The 17,977-nt window shown below is 35.9% G+C and overlaps 8 protein-coding genes across 8 annotated transcripts; 2 read left to right on the top strand and 6 right to left on the bottom strand.

Annotated features, from left to right (window-relative positions):
• Positions 1-564: 564 nt before the first annotated feature.
• Positions 565-3,452, bottom strand: FDP41_007895 (uncharacterized protein; the record flags this gene model as incomplete). The annotated part of the gene is made up of 3 exons (XM_044711689.1): positions 565-851; positions 1,103-1,484; positions 1,686-3,452. The coding sequence occupies 3 exons, from the start codon at positions 3,450-3,452 to the stop codon at positions 565-567; spliced, it is 2,436 nt and encodes an 811-aa protein (XP_044568693.1).
• A 187-nt stretch (positions 3,453-3,639) lies between these two features.
• FDP41_007894 (uncharacterized protein) lies at positions 3,640-4,128 on the bottom strand (the record flags this gene model as incomplete). Its single annotated transcript, XM_044711688.1, has 2 exons — positions 3,640-3,884; positions 3,990-4,128. The coding sequence occupies 2 exons, from the start codon at positions 4,126-4,128 to the stop codon at positions 3,640-3,642; spliced, it is 384 nt and encodes a 127-aa protein (XP_044568692.1).
• Positions 4,129-4,249: 121 nt separating this feature from the next.
• FDP41_007893 (uncharacterized protein) lies at positions 4,250-6,136 on the top strand (the record flags this gene model as incomplete). Its single annotated transcript, XM_044711687.1, has 1 exon — positions 4,250-6,136. One exon carries the CDS (start codon positions 4,250-4,252, stop codon positions 6,134-6,136), a length of 1,887 nt encoding a protein of 628 aa, XP_044568691.1.
• Positions 6,137-6,378: 242 nt separating this feature from the next.
• On the bottom strand, positions 6,379-6,873 carry FDP41_007892 (uncharacterized protein; the record flags this gene model as incomplete). The annotated part of the gene is made up of 1 exon (XM_044711686.1): positions 6,379-6,873. The coding sequence occupies one exon, from the start codon at positions 6,871-6,873 to the stop codon at positions 6,379-6,381; it is 495 nt and encodes a 164-aa protein (XP_044568690.1).
• A 130-nt stretch (positions 6,874-7,003) lies between these two features.
• FDP41_007891 (uncharacterized protein) lies at positions 7,004-10,488 on the bottom strand (the record flags this gene model as incomplete). Its single annotated transcript, XM_044711685.1, has 3 exons — positions 7,004-8,186; positions 8,234-10,275; positions 10,324-10,488. The coding sequence occupies 3 exons, from the start codon at positions 10,486-10,488 to the stop codon at positions 7,004-7,006; spliced, it is 3,390 nt and encodes a 1,129-aa protein (XP_044568689.1).
• Positions 10,489-10,650: 162 nt separating this feature from the next.
• Positions 10,651-12,852, top strand: FDP41_007890 (uncharacterized protein; the record flags this gene model as incomplete). Its single annotated transcript, XM_044711684.1, has 1 exon — positions 10,651-12,852. The coding sequence occupies one exon, from the start codon at positions 10,651-10,653 to the stop codon at positions 12,850-12,852; it is 2,202 nt and encodes a 733-aa protein (XP_044568688.1).
• Positions 12,853-13,079: 227 nt separating this feature from the next.
• Positions 13,080-14,747, bottom strand: FDP41_007889 (uncharacterized protein; the record flags this gene model as incomplete). Its single annotated transcript, XM_044711682.1, has 2 exons — positions 13,080-14,150; positions 14,388-14,747. The coding sequence occupies 2 exons, from the start codon at positions 14,745-14,747 to the stop codon at positions 13,080-13,082; spliced, it is 1,431 nt and encodes a 476-aa protein (XP_044568687.1).
• Positions 14,748-14,977: 230 nt separating this feature from the next.
• On the bottom strand, positions 14,978-17,875 carry FDP41_007888 (uncharacterized protein; the record flags this gene model as incomplete). The annotated part of the gene is made up of 2 exons (XM_044711681.1): positions 14,978-15,646; positions 15,866-17,875. The coding sequence occupies 2 exons, from the start codon at positions 17,873-17,875 to the stop codon at positions 14,978-14,980; spliced, it is 2,679 nt and encodes an 892-aa protein (XP_044568686.1).
• Positions 17,876-17,977: the final 102 nt, after the last annotated feature.

Here is a 17,977-nt window from a genome sequence, read left to right as displayed (position 1 = left end):
TCTGAAGGGAGAGCGAGAAGTTTTGTTGAGTTTTTTTTGGTTTTACTTATTTTGCGCAACAAGTGTTCTTCACGGATCCATCATGAAATTCGTACAGTCTGTAACTCGAAAACAAGGCCTTTCAAGCCTTCCTTTATTGTTCGCAATCCAAAACAACCCGACGTTGACACAATGAAAGCTTGCATCACGTCACTTTTTTTTGATAAAATATTACAATAAAGCATCACTCATAACCAAACAAGAGGTGAAAGAGATACGGAGGCAAAGACCAACTTTTCGAGATGAGACTTCTTTGAGAACAACAACAAACCACAAACGCTGTCATGTTTCTCTCAAGAAATTGATGCAACAACATCTCTCTCGACAGACCAAGAAAGCTCTCTTCTCCGAATTTGGTCTCGGGTTGTTTTGTTTTCCCTTAAAAAGGCTCACACTTGAGGAGCAATTGCTTTTAAGGCCTCACCTCATCAGATCCGAAGAGTGAGCACAGGTGTGATGGTCATCAGATCTGAGGACCTCTATCTAGATTCTTCCCAAGTTCATCACCAATAGGATCATTGTCTTTCAACAACCAACCAACTCACTCACAATATAATCAAAAACAGAATGTGAAGGGTCCTTCTTATCGGTCCAATATTTGACCATCAAATTATAAAGTTCAGACACAGTGACTTCCAGTTGAACCAATAGGTGATGCATTGTTTTAAGTTTTTGAGCCAATTCCTTATCAAAGAATGTGAAATACATCAACTCATAATTGTCCTTATTGTTGTGATAAAAGGAGGCTTGTGAAGCAGCAATGAGCTGGCAAAGGAATTTGAGTTGGAAATCTCCTTTGAATGCTCCACAGCCTGTTGGAAAGAAGAAGGTAGTGATGGTAGTGATGGAGGAGTTGGTAGAGTTGGTGGTAGTGATGGTGTCATCGATATTGAGCATCAATTACCATCATCATCATCATCATCATGGTGGTGTCATCGATATTGAGCATTGGTGGTGGTGATGACGGTGGATCGAATTCATCATTGCAAAAAAGATGAACACGTATGGAGCATACAACACACAAAATTACTTTAAATAGAAACACAACAAGTGCTATACTTACCTAAATTACCCGTTGCAATGATTGAACTTTCACATCCCAAAAATCCACAATAAATCTTGTTCACTTCTCTCAAAATATGTTTTGGTTTGAATTGATCCAAGGGACTCCTGAATGGAGGAGCATTGAAATTGAGAGCATCGATGGCCAATAGAGAATGGTTAATAGGTGAATATTTTTCATAACAAGAATTATAATCTCCAATGAATCGATACGTATAGGAATAACCTTCATAGCGTGCAAATCTTTTAGAGTTTTTGATGAGAAAACATTCATTGTCTTGTAATTCTTCTGTAAACAATCGACTCACAATACATTCTGTGTTGATTAAGAATCGAATTTCTTCTTGAACAGCTCCATTGTGAAGTACACCTCCTCCAATCATCTAAGAGAGTGGTAGATGATGATGTGAATTTCATAATGAAGAAGTATTATATGGACCAGAGTAGTAGAAGTAACACATGGTTGATACCAAATGTTGTTGAATCATTCAACAATCGAAAAGTTGATACCAAGAGTAGTAAAAGTAACATGGTTGATTTGATACCAAATGTTGTTGAATCAATGTGTGAAAAATAAAACTTACCTTATTAGCAAAGTCCACATGACAACAATCATAAGTGTGAGGAGAATCATCCTCAATGGTACCACAATCTGTGATCGTCAATTTGTGGATTAATTTTTGTGAACTTGTTTTCCAAATCTTTTCCATAGCACATGGATCATCTAAGAGAATTTTTCTTTCAAAGGATACAATTTCATCAAGAATGGGATCATTCTCTGACATGTAATCACTCATCTTGTTGAAATAATGAAAGATTGTTTTCAATTTTTCAATTAATAAACTTGTTTCTTCGTAGTGTTGATCCTCTTCAACAGTTGATGGACTCAATAATTCTCCATCAATCAATACATCATCTTCCAATGAAGAAATAGAAATGTTAGCATCATCAGAGGAAGAACTCTGAACCATTCTTTCATCATGATTATTGTTACTACTGATCATTGTAGTAGTATTATTAGTAGAATCAACCATGGCACGAATTTCAGTTTTCATCGATGAGAGAGTAGTGGTGGTTGTGGTGGTATTGGTGGTATTGGTGGTATTTGTAGTGGTGGTATTGCTAAGAATAGTAGCAGTAGTAGTGGAACTCTCAGTGGTTGTTGCAGTTTCTGTACTGGTTAACAATGCTGAAGAGGGTGCAGTGGGATCATCAATCATGAAGGATCCTTCATGTTGATTTTCAGGTGAAAGAGAAGGCATGTGGAAGGAATCTTCATCCTCGTTAACGAGGTTGGATGGTGTGATCATTCGAGAGGAGGTGTGGTTCATCGATGTTGTTGTTGTCATCGATGTCGTCGTATTACTTTGATCATCAAAAATGGAATCCTTAGTGCTGTTGCTTCTGCTGTTTGGCATCTTTTTGAAAATCAACCGTTTGGTGAGTGGTGATTTCTTAAAAAGTGTAATAAAATTAATGGATGGATAGGAATAGTATTCATCGGATGGATTACTGGTTTGATTTCTTCTTGGAAATGTGCAAAATAATGCATGTGCTAAAAGGCAACATATTTGTTTTCTACTTAAATGAACAATCGCATCCGATTGTTGTTTCAAAAGTGGAATTGAGGATTTGTCAAATAAATTAGGTAATTCTAGAGCTAGAGATTGAATACAAGGTAATGTTTTGTTGAAAAATCTTTCTTTTTCACTTTCATTATATACATCTTCAAAGAGTGTTTGAAGTGATGAAAAAGTTGATGAATTGAATGTCCAACTTGAATTAATCGAACGTATCACTTGAATGAGATCATTGACATTTCTAATTTTTTGTTGTAAAAGTGTTTTGATTAGATACCATTTCGACAATTGTCTATTGTTTTGAAAATATACATTATTTTCATGACATGGAAGTTTTACATGATTGGAATTCCATCCCTCAATGACTTTCTTTTTGGAAGAATAGTTACTTTTTGTTGGAGGTGTAGAGGATTTGTGATACTGAGATGGAGTGGCAGCATGATGTTGTTCACTTGAAGAAGAAGAACTTTTTGAAGGTTTAACTCTGAATGGAGGTGGAGAAGTGGGTGCTTGATGGATGGTGTTGTTTTTGTTGGTTGTTGTTTGAGAGCTGTCAGCCAATTTTCGCATTTTTTCAATCCATGAATCATTTTCTTCTCTTTTTCTTTTGTGATCGAGATCATTGTCTTGGTGATGATGGTGTACATAGTCAAGCATGGATTTTTGCTTTTTCGATGACACGAGTGGAGAGTTCAAGGATTCCCGATTAGCATCATTAGAATTTTCAGTGTTAGAGGAAGAGGAGGAAGAGGAGGAAGAGTGTTGAGGCATTTTTTGTTTGGAAAATGTTCTGACCGTGAAGATGCGCTGAAAGAATTCTGCTGGTGTGTCGAAACGATGACATTGTGATCACACCCAACACCATCATAAACCAATTAATTATAAATATTATTTATAGATAATAAAAACATAAACGCAATGTAATCAAAACACCCAATAGTAGTAATTGTTAGTCCGTTTAATGATGACCGCTACCACCATGTTGCTTTCTATCTTTTGCAATTTGTTGAGCAACAAACTGAAGTAAATCGTCATTGGAGAATGTTCCAGCCTTGAATTTTTCATAATTTCCATTCATGAGAGTCTTGCAAACACCAGGGTCCAATTGCTTGGAGCAGACAGTCTCAACAACTTGAGATTGGTTGTCCAATGTGTTTCCGGTCTTTTTCAATTCATCGAGTTGAGATAAAATGTCCTTGTAAGCTGGAGAATTGAAGAATCACGACAAAGAAGAGGAAACCAAAACCACGAACACGTTGAAACATACAAAACATGATTCAATATATTCTTCTTCTTGGTTGTACTTACAATTCTTTAATGTCTTGTACATTGGTGAGTCAGAAATAACACCAGCCATTTCTGACTTTGGGCTTCCTGAAAAAATGTGGGAGCCAAAAAGAACACCACCAGTACCGATAAAGAGAGGGAGAAGAAAACGTCTAGCCATTTTTTTGAGTGCTTGCAAATTACAACACCACCCATTTTGACTGGCCTTGTTTCATGAGTCTTGAATCCCTATCATGATGGTCCTCTGCTTCTCTTGTTGTTCAACAACAATATATTTAAAAATGCTCCGATTAGCATTGCTGCCAACAATAGGAAGAACATCACATCAACCGGTTGATATATTCTTACGACACTACTCTTTCTCCAAGTGCGTGAATCACCACTTTACAATAAGAACGACCTATCGTTCTCCAAATTATTCAACGCTCTCAACTTTTCATTCCATCAACAACACCACCACCACCACCACCACCACTGATAACAACAACACCTTCAACAAGAATACTACTACTAGTAACTCCTCCACACACATTAATGTGCACATCAACCATTCATTTCCGAAAGACAATGAAAGCAAAAATTTTCAGCAAGCAACAGATTCCAACAAGAAGACAAGAACAACTTTTTGTACCTCCTCCTCCTCCTCCTCTTCATACCGTAACAGAAAATTAATGGTATCCTCCTCCTCCTCCTCCTCCTTACTAAATTCAGAGATTGACAACAATCATCTTGGTGTTGTTGATCATACATTCAATTCTCACTCCTCAAAGTTATCACAAGAATTACTTTGTCAATTTGAACATTATTGCCATCAAATTGAACAACACTATTTATTCAAGAAACAACAATCTATACAGACCAATCCTAATAATCACCATCATATGATTGAAACAATTCACTCGAACTACCAAAACCATCATCAAAACCATCACCAAAACCATCTCCACCATACCATTGAAACAAAACCATCATCAACCATTCATAGAAACAACATAACCATTGTCGTTGGAATGAGTGGTGGTGTGGATAGCTCACTCACTGCATGTCTCTTAAAGGAATTTGGATTTAATGTATTAGCTCTTCATATGAGGAATTGGGATTCTGCAGAAGAAGATCCATCAAAACAATTTTGTACATTTACCAAGGACTGGAATGATGTAAAAACAATGTGTGACAAGTATAACATACCACTTGTCGGTGATGGAATGCATCCAGTAGAGTTTATTGATGAATATTGGAATGATGTATTTGAGAGATTATTAGATGGATATATCCAAGGTCAAACACCAAATCCAGATCTCTTTTGTAACAAATTTATCAAATTTGATGCCATGTTAAAGTATGCACAAGAACGATGTGGAGCTCATTACATTGCTACAGGACATTATGCCCAAATTGGGTATAGCCATACTCCCGCCAATAATTTTACCAAAAACAGGAACACCGCACATCTACTGCGCGCCATTGATCACTCCAAAGATCAAAGTTATTTTTTAGCCTTTGTCAAGAAACAAGCCTTTGATTCAAGCTTATTTCCATTGGGCGGATTTCTAAAGACAGACCATGTTCGTTTACTTGCAAGAGATTATTTCAAATTTCCAAATGAATTATGGAATAGAAAGGACAGTGTTGGAATATGTTTTATTGGAAAACGAAAGTTTAAAGATTTTTTATCCAAATATATCAATATTACACCTGGAAATATTGTTTCCATATTGGATAAAGAAACTATATTAGGAAAACATGATGGCATATCATTTTATACGATTGGACAAGGTATTGGATTATCTGGAATGAAAGATAAATGGTTTGTGTGTGAAAAGGATATTCAAAACAATATATTATATGCATGTCCTGGAAATGATCATTATTCATTGATGAAATCTGAATTTTCAATTTCACAATGTCATTGGTTGGAAAGTAATGTTGAATCAAATCAAGTGTGTGAGTCTACAAATCCTTTGGAACATGACTATTATGTGAAAGTGAGATACAACCAAAAAGAGCCATTTGCATGCTCTATTGAGAAAATGGATGATGATAAATTTAAAATTGTGTTAAAAGAAGAAAAAGCAAGAGCCATTGCACCTGGTCAAGTGGCAGTATTGTACAAGAAGGTCAAAGAATTTCCTGAAATGGTTTGTATGGGAGGAGGAATTTATTATTAAATAATTGTACAACTCTATGGAGGGATGATGGTCATTATGTTCATTCCAAAAAGAGTATTTCAATACATGATTCACAAATCTTCAATGTATTTTTGCATTAAGGTTGGACTATTCTTTTGAGTGGTGTGTCACATCTTTCGTCGAAAATTTGAACCAAAAGAGTTCAATAGAATTCATGAAAAAACCATCCATGATTTTTTCCATTCTACTAAATCAATTGTTTTGCATGAATTTTAAATCTATTAAAATCTCTCTTCAAGGAATTCTCTTTCAGCTCTCGATTTACCATACCTAAATATTGTTGGATCTTCATCATCACGAGTGTTCTTTGGAATTTTGGCAATTTTTTCAATTCTTTTTTTCAATTCTGGTTTTTCTCGTCTCAATATTACCATACTTTGAATGGGATGTGAAAGTAATGTATTGCTCATAAAAGATAATAAGTTTTGGTCGATTTGTCCGATCATATTCTTATCACTCGTCATTGAATTGAAACGAACTGATATTTTCCTATTATTATTTGTTGAAGAATGATGAGGTGATTCAGGAATGCTCACCGTTGTTAATTCTTGTGAATTTTTAGGTCCAATAATACTTCGAATAGAGTCTGTATTAAACAAGAGAATTATTTTAGTTTGTAGGGATGATGGTGGTGACTGGGATGGATGATTCCGAAACAAGAGAAAAGAAATCAAATTCCTCAGCAGAGTGAGTAAAGGATTTGTTGAAAGGTGCATTTTTTGGGTCAATCAAAAACCTCCATGAATCCAACATTTTGGTGTGTTCCTTCTCACCACCTTTACAGAACAAACAGGATGAACATTCCTATGCTGCACCATTTACAGTACACACGATGACTATCAAACATTATTGTTTACTTTTAAGATCACTCTTAATCTTATCCACAAGAGCAGCCATTGCATCTTCACCCCCAACGGCTGATGAGATTTTTGCGCCTTGTCCTTTTGTTAATTGCTGCTTTTGCTTCTTTGCTTGCTCCTTCTTAATCTTATCAATGGACTTTCTGATCATTTCTACAAAGTTGAAAATAATTCCAAAGAAGTCCTTGGTATCAATCTTTGCAATGTCACTTTCCTTGTAAGAGAAAAATTTTAACAAGTCATTAAAATCTTTCTTAAAGCTTTCAAACTTCTTCTCAATATTATCACAATCAGTTTTAGCTTTTTTGAAGAAAGCGGACATCTTTTTTAGGAAGATATCATCTGGCTCAACCTTTCCTTGGACAGTCTTAATCTTTTTTTTAAAGTCATTCAAATTGTTCACTAGACTCTCAACCTGATTTTTGATATCTTCCAAGCTAAACTCTTTAGACCGTCCAAATATTTCAAATTCCTCTAGAATTTCTGCAAAGTTTTCATCTTTTTTCATTGCCTTCAAAACACAATAATCAGCAAGAGATCCATTGACGTTATCTTTTGTTTCATCAAGCTTGGGAAGAACGTCCAAGCCAAAACCATCAGCTTGACCTTTTTTCGTTCCTCCATTCAAGTAATTTCCAACAGCTAAAACAATTCCTAATAAAACTTTGAAATGTTGTGATTTTTTAAGAGCTTCCAAAGACTGTTCAAAGGTTTGCAATGGCTTTTCAACAATGACCAGACCAGATTCAAACTGTAATGTATACATCCAACAACGTATTCTAGTTTCATATTCAGGAATAGATGTAATCATGAGAACATATTTCTCAGGTTCTGAATAGAGACTTTCATCTTTGGTCTTACAAGCAGTTTTAAAATTGTTGAGAACATCTTTTTCAGGAATATTTCCTAATAACAACTCAATATGTTCATAGCTGAGCATGTTAGAGTCAAGACTCAAGATTCCTTGTTCAATATGAGAAACCTTTGGTAGTTTTTTAAGCATGATTGAAAGATTGTTGAACAATTTAGAATCCAACAACATGGATTCTGTTGGCTCTTTCTCTCTCCTTTCTTTAGGAACGATTTTACGTTCCTTCTTACAAAACAATTCTTCAAATTCTTCGGCGTCCAATGTGGCCTCTTCAATTTTGTTCCATATAGAGTTTGGGCTGAAATTATGTGTCGGTAAATAATTTAAAATGCTAATAATACTTACTTATTAACATTATGCTTCTCCCATGTAAATAGTTTCATTTTCTTTGTTGGCTTAATAACTGGTTTAGATGGTTTAGACAAAGAGTTCATCATGGGAGGCATCATACCAATTGGTGGTAAGGGTACACCCGAGTTCAACATTCCAGGTGGAGGAGGAACACCACCCATTCCTGGAGGTGGAGGAACCATACCCATACCAGGTGGTGGAGGAATGTTAGAGCTCATTGATGGTGGTGGAACTCCAAATGAAGGTGGTGGAACGCCACCCATCATGGGTGGAGGTGGTACAACCCCAAATGAAGGTGGTGGTGGAACATTGCCAGTCATCATTGGAGGAGGTGGAATTGCTGAACTCAATGATGGAGGAGGCGGAACGCTACCCATCATGGGTGGTGGTGGTACAACTCCAAATGAAGGTGGTGGTGGTGGTGGAACGTTACCCATCATGGGTGGAGGTGGTGGAACATCGCCAGTCATCATGGGTGGAGGTGGTGGAATAAGGCTCTGCTGGCCAAAGAAGGAAGAAGGAGGTGGTGGTGGTGGAACGCTGCTGCTACTGGCAGTTGGTGGCTGTGGAATCGATGAACCAACCTTCTTAGAGGAATCATCGCCGACCTCATTGCCTTGAGTTGCAGATGTTCCAGAGCTTTCAGATGGAACAGAGGGTGAAACCGTATCCTCAGCACGTTTCTTATCATTCTTCTTATTGCTCTCAGCTGCTTCTCGCAACAACTTATTGGCTTGATTAATTTCGCTTTGCATGAGTTCCAATTGTTTTTTGGCCTGTTCACTCTGTGTCATGTTTTTCATTCGCTCATTATTTAATTCGCTTAACAACTCTTCAATTTTAGCTTTTAAATTCATAATTTCCTCATCTTTGAGAGCTTCTTCAGGAGTTGGAGGTGGTGCTTCATCGGTAGGCTTCTCATCCTCTGAATCACTTGCAAATAAGTCATCTTCAGGTGGTTTTTGCTGTTCAGGCTTTGGAATAAGATCTGAGAAAGCAGGATCATTGAGAAATATTTTCACTAATTCTCTTCTTGTTCGAGATAGCATTTGATATTGCTCTGACATTTCTAACGATTTTCTTTGGAATTTGCTCAAATCTACAATCTTATCAGGAGTGTATTCAAGTGAAGCAGATGTATCTATTCTTTGAGAAGTACATATTCTATCAGTGAAACCAAATTTAAATGAAAATAAATTAATGGTTTCATAGCAACGTTGAACTTCTTGCTTCAATACCTTGATCATTGCTTGCTGTCTTTGGTAAGCAAATAATTTTTCTTGTGTTTGTTCATACTTGCATGTCATCTTGTCCAATTCTCGTTTTACCTTTTCACAAACAAACCATGAACGTGGAATTTCAATTTTTGAAATCTTTTGGAAAATCATCAATTGCTCCTTTACTGCAGGAAATTCGGATCTGTTTGCATAATCAAGAGCATTTTCCAAATCTGCTTGCTTCCATGTAAACAATAATTTTCTCTTCTTCTGATCGGATACTTTGGAGAGCATTACGTTCAATAGAGTCAGACAATTAACTTGAACCATCAGATCATCACTCTTGAGAATATTCATAATATTTTGAAAAGGTTGTTGTTTACATTTTGAAGCCATGTCTTTAGCTGCTCTTTTCACCAATTTGATGCCATTGTCCAAGTAGCTGCAAAACACGATCATCAACTCGAGGGCATTTTTAAGAATTTGGACGTTCTGCTGGGAGGTATCGGTCAAATTGTAAATTTCAGCAACGGTTGAGGGAGATTGGGAGATGACATTCATAGCTGAAACATAGACGAGCGCCGACCTAAGAGCTGCCAAACAGTAGCCTTGAAGATTTCCTTTCAGCCTAACCACTTCTTTTGCTAGAATGGCTATTCCGTTCATTGAGATAAATTCTTCGGCAAAGGTCGTGTCATGAAGGGCCTCTTTGAGGTGGAAAAGGATCTTTCCTTTCCCAACTTTATCATCCGAATTGAGGATTGAAATGTACTCCCTTGATTTTAATTCAGGTTTCAATTTTAGGAACACTTTTAGTTTCTGAAGAATTTTGTGAGACGATAATAATGATGAGAGAATTCAACATACCTCCTTGGTCAAAGTGCTTTTGGGAATTGTGCTGTCCCGAAAGTAATAGGTTCCAGTGCTGGGATTGTCGAACTGAAGAGAGAATTTATCAATTCTTGATTCAGATATTTCGAATAAGGAACATATCTTATCAAAGGCTGTCTTAAAATCCTCTGATTCATCCATGATGAAAGGCTTTTCTTGCTTTTTCAAGCCATCCTCATACACCACTGTTACTGTAATCATGTTTAAGGGATCGTAATTTTTTTTGGGGGTTTATATCTAGCACAGCCGACAATGAGCACTCGCGCAGGTTCAATCAAAGCCAAACTCACAACTCGAAAAAAAATGAGTGCATTCAACAGCTTACCTCTTTCTTTTGGAAAACAACGAAATCACCAGCCCAAAACCAACCCATCGTCATCTTCGGATTTATCAACAGTATCAACTAAACAACACACAAAAAAGGCCATATCCATTCTACCACAACCTTCTACGAAATCAAACTCCTACTCACCAGCCATATCAAGAACATTGAAATCGCACCAAGAAGAACAAAAACCAATGGTATTTACTCAAGTGCGACATTTTGAGGAGGTAGAAGAAGAAGAGGAAGAAATGGATGATGGCATAGTTACTACTTCCACTCTTATTGACGGAAAGACCAATTCCGATGAAACCTCGTGTGAACAACACAGTTCACAGATGGATTCAAGTCAAACAAACAATTCTTCTTCAACAACAACAACAACATTGAAAGAGTTCATTCCATGTTGTTCACGCTCAGTCAAAATGAGAGGACATAAAAAAGCAGTGACTGCCATTGCCATTGATCCTAGTGGATCACGTCTAATCTCGGGTTCAAGTGATTATGCTCTCAAATTTTGGGATTTTCAGGGCATGGATGAATCTTTACAACCATTTAAATCCATTGATGAAGTTACAAGAGATGGTTCTTATGCGATCAAACATTTGGAATTTAGTAACAGTGGTGATAAATTTATATTATCCGATAATTCATTGCAAGCCATATTGTATAATAGGGATGGACAGAAATTAGGAAGATTTAAAAAAGGTGATACCTATATTGTAGATATGAGTAAAACAACTGGACATACAGCATCATGGACAGGAGTGAAATGGCATCCCGATCCATCCAATCGTTATGTATTGAGTAGTTCTATGGATTGTACACTCCGAGTATGGGATATGGAATATTTTAATAGCAAGGGTCAAAAGAGCGTTTATAAGGCTCGTAATTCAAAAGGAATCAAAACACCTTGTACCTCTTGCTGTTACAACAATGCTGGTAATTTAATTGTAGCTGGATGTAGTGATGGATCTATTCAAATATGGAAGGATAATTCATCCTTGAGTCAGGGAAAGTGTGATTTGTACTATTCTCCTCCGAATATTTCGTTGAAAAAAGAAGGAAGAGGAGAAGGCTATTCTTCTTCTTCTAATTTCTCCTCGTTGACTTGTGTTTCATTTTTAAATGATGATCGTACCTTGATGGCGCGTGATGAGACGAGTCTACGCATTTTTGATATTCGCGCCATGAATCAACCCGTATCGATCTGTTCCAATTTACCCAATTACTTTGAAAATTCAAATTGTGTTGAATCTCCATTAGGAAATTATATTGCTTGTGTCACGAGTTGTACAAGTGAAAAAGATCATGGTCATTTAATGATTTATGATTATAAGAGTGATGAAATTGTAAAGAGATTGGATTTGGGAGAAGGAGTGAGTGGAATTCAATTGAGATGGCATCCAATTATTAATCAAATCTTTGTAGCAGCATCGGATCATTGCATTACGGGGTATTATGATACTGGTGATGGTGATAGTAGGAGTGGTCATGGTCATGGTGATACTGGTGGTGGTAGCAGTGATTCGATTGGTGATACTGGTGATGGTGATAGTAGGAGTGGTGGTCATGGTCATGGTGGTGATGATGAAAATCCTTCCATGATTCATTCCATTCGTGGTCTAGTGACAAGTATGAGTAGAGGAATTAAAAAGAAGAATATCGATCAAGCCATCATGTTACAACCTCAAATTATTGCACCCTTTGCATCTGGAAATAGAAATAGACCATTAAGGAAAGGATCTAAGAAACAAATTCAACAACAACAACAACAAGATGCAAAATATCACAAACCAACCAATCAACCTCCTCAAGGACCAGGATTTGGTGGTAGAATTAATGATAGTTTTACTCATTTCTTAATGAAAGGAATGGGTGTGATTCATCAACAATCAGAACATGAAAATGCACGTGAAGCAATTTTGAGACATGCAGAACAAGCTGAAAAGAATCCTTTATTTATTGCACCTGCTTATCAACTCACACAACCAAAGCCAATATTTGCTCAAGATGATGAGAATGAATGTACAAGTGATAGTGCAACAACCAACAACAACACTGGTCATGAGAATGACGACCATTTCGAAAATATCTATGATCGATTTAGAGGTAGTGCTGCTGCTGCTTCTTCAAGTCATCCTCATGAACCATCTCAAAAGAAGAGAAAAACTAGAGATTGATCAATGTTATTATTATAATATTATACATATACATTGAGGTAAAAATTTAATGTAAAAACAATAATGCAGCATCTTTTGTAAAAACTATATATATCTTGAGGTAAAAACAAAATGTTAATATAAAAACTATACAGGAGGATGTGCTGTTGTCGTGGTGGTGGTGGTGGTGGTGGTACTTTAGAGTAGTACATCTTGAAGGAATTCATTACCAGCGATCATCAGTACCATTATTGTTTCTGATCTTGGAGTTGATGAATTTCATTCAAGTTTCTTTCCAATTCATTCATTAATGACTCTCTGAGAGGATTTAAACAATTTTCAATTAAATTTACCAAATTCGCTTGATAAATGGAACTATTGTACATGAAATTTGTGAATAATTTGTTGTTGTTGTTGTTGTTGGATGAGTTTGTTGTAGGAGGTGTGGTAGTGCTTGAGGATATCTGATGAGAAGAGAGAGCTCTATTAAATTCATCTCTCTCCTCATCAATAATTGCTTCTTGAATTTGAATGATTCGTTGGAGAGAATTTCTTGGCCAATACAATATGGAAGATGAATGAAAAGGAGGATCTTGTTGTGTGGTTGGATCACTATTATCACCACCACCACCACCACCACTATGACCATCAATATCACCATGACCACTATGACCAACAATACTCTTCGAGGAGTGGTGAGAGAACTCGATCATTTCACTTTTCAACATCTCATCATCAATAATTTCTATGGGAATGCTCACAGCTTGTAACATCATGGAGTTATCCATATTCGTCATGAATGAAGGCATGAAGGAATGAAGAGTATTGGTGGTAGTAGGAGGAGTGGTATTGCCAGTGGTGGTGGTAGTAGTAGGAGGAGTGGTAATTGTCAACAATCGATTCGGATCGATTTCATCATCACGGTGATGATTGAAATGTCCAGCAGCACTCACACCAGCAATGAATGGTCGTCTGAAAGCTCTTCTCGATTGAAAGGCATGTAATTTAATACTTCCAATCCTCGAGGAGGAGTTGTTGTTGTCATTATCATCGATGAAATTTCTCATTGAAACATGTTGATGATTCAATTCTCTCTTTTCATGATTAAATAAAGAAATAATTAATCCTACAAATCCTCGATCCATTTGTTGATATTGAAATTGACAATTTAAATCAATGGTACTTGGTAAATGAATAAATTGAGGATGAGAATGATACCATCCAATGACTCGTGACAACTTGAAATTAGTTGATAAATGTTCAGCCATTTGTGCAGCATGGACAAGTTGTTCTGGTGAAATTTCGACTCGATCTCTTCTCTGTGAATGGTATATGTGAATGGTATGTTTGTTTGAATATTCATGAAATTATTTGAATTATTATTATTATTTTTTGAATATTCATGAATAATTATTATTATTATTATTATATTAAATATTATATTAAATATTATATTAAATATTTAAATATGTCAAGTTCATCATATTTTCAAAACAATCAATATTCCTTCCCATATATACACTTCACAACAATAATAATACTATCTTAATCCATACCTTATCCAATCTTCTCAACGGACAACAATCATACACTGTACTCACTCCATTCACTTCATCCACATATCCTATTAATAGACCCATAATTTCTTCTTCACTGCATGTCAATGCATGAGAGAGACATGAAAGATAACAATCATGAGTGATACGAACAGAATTTAAGAGAAGAGAATCATTCTGAGGAGGAGGAGGAGGAGGATTGGTTGTTGATTGTTGTTGTTGTTGTTGTTGTTGTTGACTGATGAATGATGAGAATGATGAGAGTGATGAGAATGAGGATGGTAGTGATGATGTTGATCCGAATGACAGGGGAGAGGAGGATGAAGCATGAGGAGGAGGAGGATGGGAGGATGAATGCATTTTTATATGTGTTTGGTGAGTTTGATTCAAAAAAGAGGAAAGTACAAATAATGAGGATCACCACCACCACCACCACCTGAATCGCAGTAACAGTACATCATCATATGATTTATTATTAGGATTACTAGGATATATCAAGTATGATGAATCGAGTTGGACAACCATAAACCATCATGAACTCCTAGGATTGACAACTCTTAATAATACAACAATAAATTAATAACAACCACTCATTTGTTAATGGTCAAGAGATCACTCAAAGGAGAATCTAACTTGTGGTTCTTGTTGTTGTTGTTGGTTGCATGAATCACAGAAGAATCTTTGATCATTTTAGAATGTAGATGATGAGGAATGATTGAGTGAGTCATTGTACAGTGTTGTTGTTGTTGTTGTTGACAAGATGATGATTCAGGTGATGATTCTAGAGTTGAATTACCACCCAAATTGACACCACCTCCACTTGTTGTAGTACTTCTATTCTTTTTTCCAAGTAGAAAATCTCTCTGAATGTCCGTAATTTCAATTTGATTCAATCGAGTGAGATTTGAACTACTCGCAAGAATGAGTAAATCTCTCATCTTGTAACTCATCTGAGGAGTAGTTGGAATAGTGGTGGTGCTGGTAGTGGTTGGAATAGTGGTGGTGCTGGTAGTATCAAAAGGACCATCATGACCACCACCACCACCACCACCACCACTCGTACTCTGTGCACAGATTGGATTATTCAATAAATTGAGAGAATGTAATCGAGTGTGATTTTCTAATAAAAGTAAAATTGGTTCTATTTGATGAATTCTATTCTTACTCAAATCCAATTCAATGAGATGATCCAAGTGAGCAGTAGCAATTGGAAGTATATTCTCAATCTTGTTATGACTGAGATCGAGAAGAGTGAGGGACTTTTAGATTGGACATCATCATGATTGACATTCATCATGATTGAAATGAATACAGACATTCATTGAGATTTGATACAATTACCATTCATTCATTCATCATGATTGAAATGGATCCAAGCATTCATAATTATATTGATTGAAATGGATACAGTTGATACCATTCATCATGACATTCAATATTTCATCGTCATCATCATTGAGATTTAATCCTTCACTTACCTTTAAACATGGAATGACTGTCTCATCAATGGTCATTCCTTGAGTGTCTTGATGTTGTAGATACAATTCTTCTAATTTTGTTAATTGATTTAAACCTTCTAATCGACTAATTCGATTATGATTTAAATATAATTTTTGTAAATTCACCAATGCATCCAATCCTTCAATCTTTTCAATTAAATTATGATGTAAATGTAAATGAATGAGATTCTTATTTTGAGAGAGACCTTCAATTTTTGAAATCTTATTATCATATAAATAGAGTACTCTCAAATTAGGACAAAATTCTAAATTAACAATTTGAGAAATATTACAAGAATCAAAATGTAAATGAGTCAGTGATTTCAAATAGGATCGAATCGATTCACCACTTGAATGTTTTCTTAATGATTTTTTCAAAAATAATTCTCGATTAATTTCACCTGGTTTGAATTCAATATGACTTTCTTCAAATTGTTGTCTCTTTTTAGCTTCTTCCTTCTTTTTTTCTAATTCTAATTCTTCTTGTTTTTTAGCTCTCACTTTTTGTTCAATTTTTTGAATGGTTGCACTTGTTTTACATGTTAATGAATCTAAAATGACATGTTCAAAGTATTCTCTTCCAATTAATTTGTGAATCATGACTAACAAGTCAATACATGAATCTTTGACTTGAGCTGTTTTATGAGAGAGACATTCATTGAGTATTTGAAGAAGAGGACCATTCACTTCAATGGGATGTGTGGTGGAGTTGGTGTGAGTTTGGGTTGTGGTTGAATTGGTGGTAGTTGTTGTTGTCGTACTGGTTGGTCCATGATTAGTATGATTAGTATGAATAGTATTAGGAGTAGTAGCCATAGTACTACTATTCATTGCATGATTCATAGGAACATTCAAACCATGTTTTAAAATTAGTGATTCAATGAGAGATAATCTTCCTTGAATGGCCTTTGGTGAAAGTGTCTTTCTCAATGATTGCAATGCTTCATGAATGACTAATTTTGAAATGACTTGAACCATTGACATTCTTGTTAGGGTTGTAACTGCACTCTTTCTATTTCGATCATTGGAATCAATAACCTTTTCCATGAGTAATGGAAGAATGAGAGAGAGACCTTCTTTCAAATGGGTTAAATTTTTAGCAGATGTCACTGGAGCTGATTCAAATAAACAAGTACATGCTGAAAAGGCTAATTTTACAATCTTGATGGTCTTGTCAGCAAGTGTCATTTTCAAAATAATAGCAATTGCTTTTAACACTTTTGATTTTTCTATAGGTAAATGAACAGATGGAAATAACATGAATCCATGTGGTAAATTTGAAGATTGTTCAATCCATTGAATTAATCGAGTCATGAATTCTTCACGATCTTGATGTTTGGATGACATGAGTAAAGGACAGTAAGATTCTGAACACACTTCTTGAAGAAGGAGTGTTTCTTCAGGTGAAAGGAGATGATTGGTGGTATTAGTGGTGGTATTAGTAGTAGTGGTGATGATAGTACTCGTGTTAGATCCAAGAGAGGATGCAGATGATGATGAAGAATGGTGACTGTGAGCACTTGAGGAAGATCGATTGGAAGAAGAGGAAGAGCAAGTCGATGATGTTGGTGTTGTATTACTAGTGTTGTTATTGGTATTATTATTATTGGTATTAGAATTAATATTAGAATTATTATTGGTATTCTTGGTTGTAGTGACATTCTTAGTGCTTCTTGTTGTGATATTACTCTTGTTTGAAGAGGAGGAGGATGATGGCTTACTGTTGAGTCGAGTGTTGTTGTTGTTGTTGGAAATCACATTTGTTTCTAAGGGTTTTTGATTTTCTTTCGATTTTTCATCATTACGACCATTCCGAGTGTTGGTACGATTTGTCGTACTAGTAGTACTAGTAGTATTAATACTAGCACCACCACCATTAGCACCATCTTTACTCGGAGGATGAGAGGATGATGGAACAACTTTGAACGAAGGTGGTGGTGGTGACTCAAAGGAAGCATTCAGAGAGGATGATTGTGTCAATAACAACATGGTCAAAGATAGCTTTTAAAGTAGGAGGAGGAGGAGGAGGAGGAGGAGGAGGAATTGATGGGTGTATACGACACTCGTTGAGGTGGTCAATTGATATTTTCT

Source organism: Naegleria fowleri (assembly GCF_008403515.1).
Source record: "Naegleria fowleri strain ATCC 30894 chromosome Unknown tig4, whole genome shotgun sequence".
Classification (NCBI taxonomy): domain Eukaryota; phylum Heterolobosea; class Eutetramitea; order Acrasida; family Naegleriidae; genus Naegleria; species Naegleria fowleri.
Note: the sequence above shows the minus strand (reverse complement) of the source record. Positions and strands in the feature narration are given on the sequence as shown.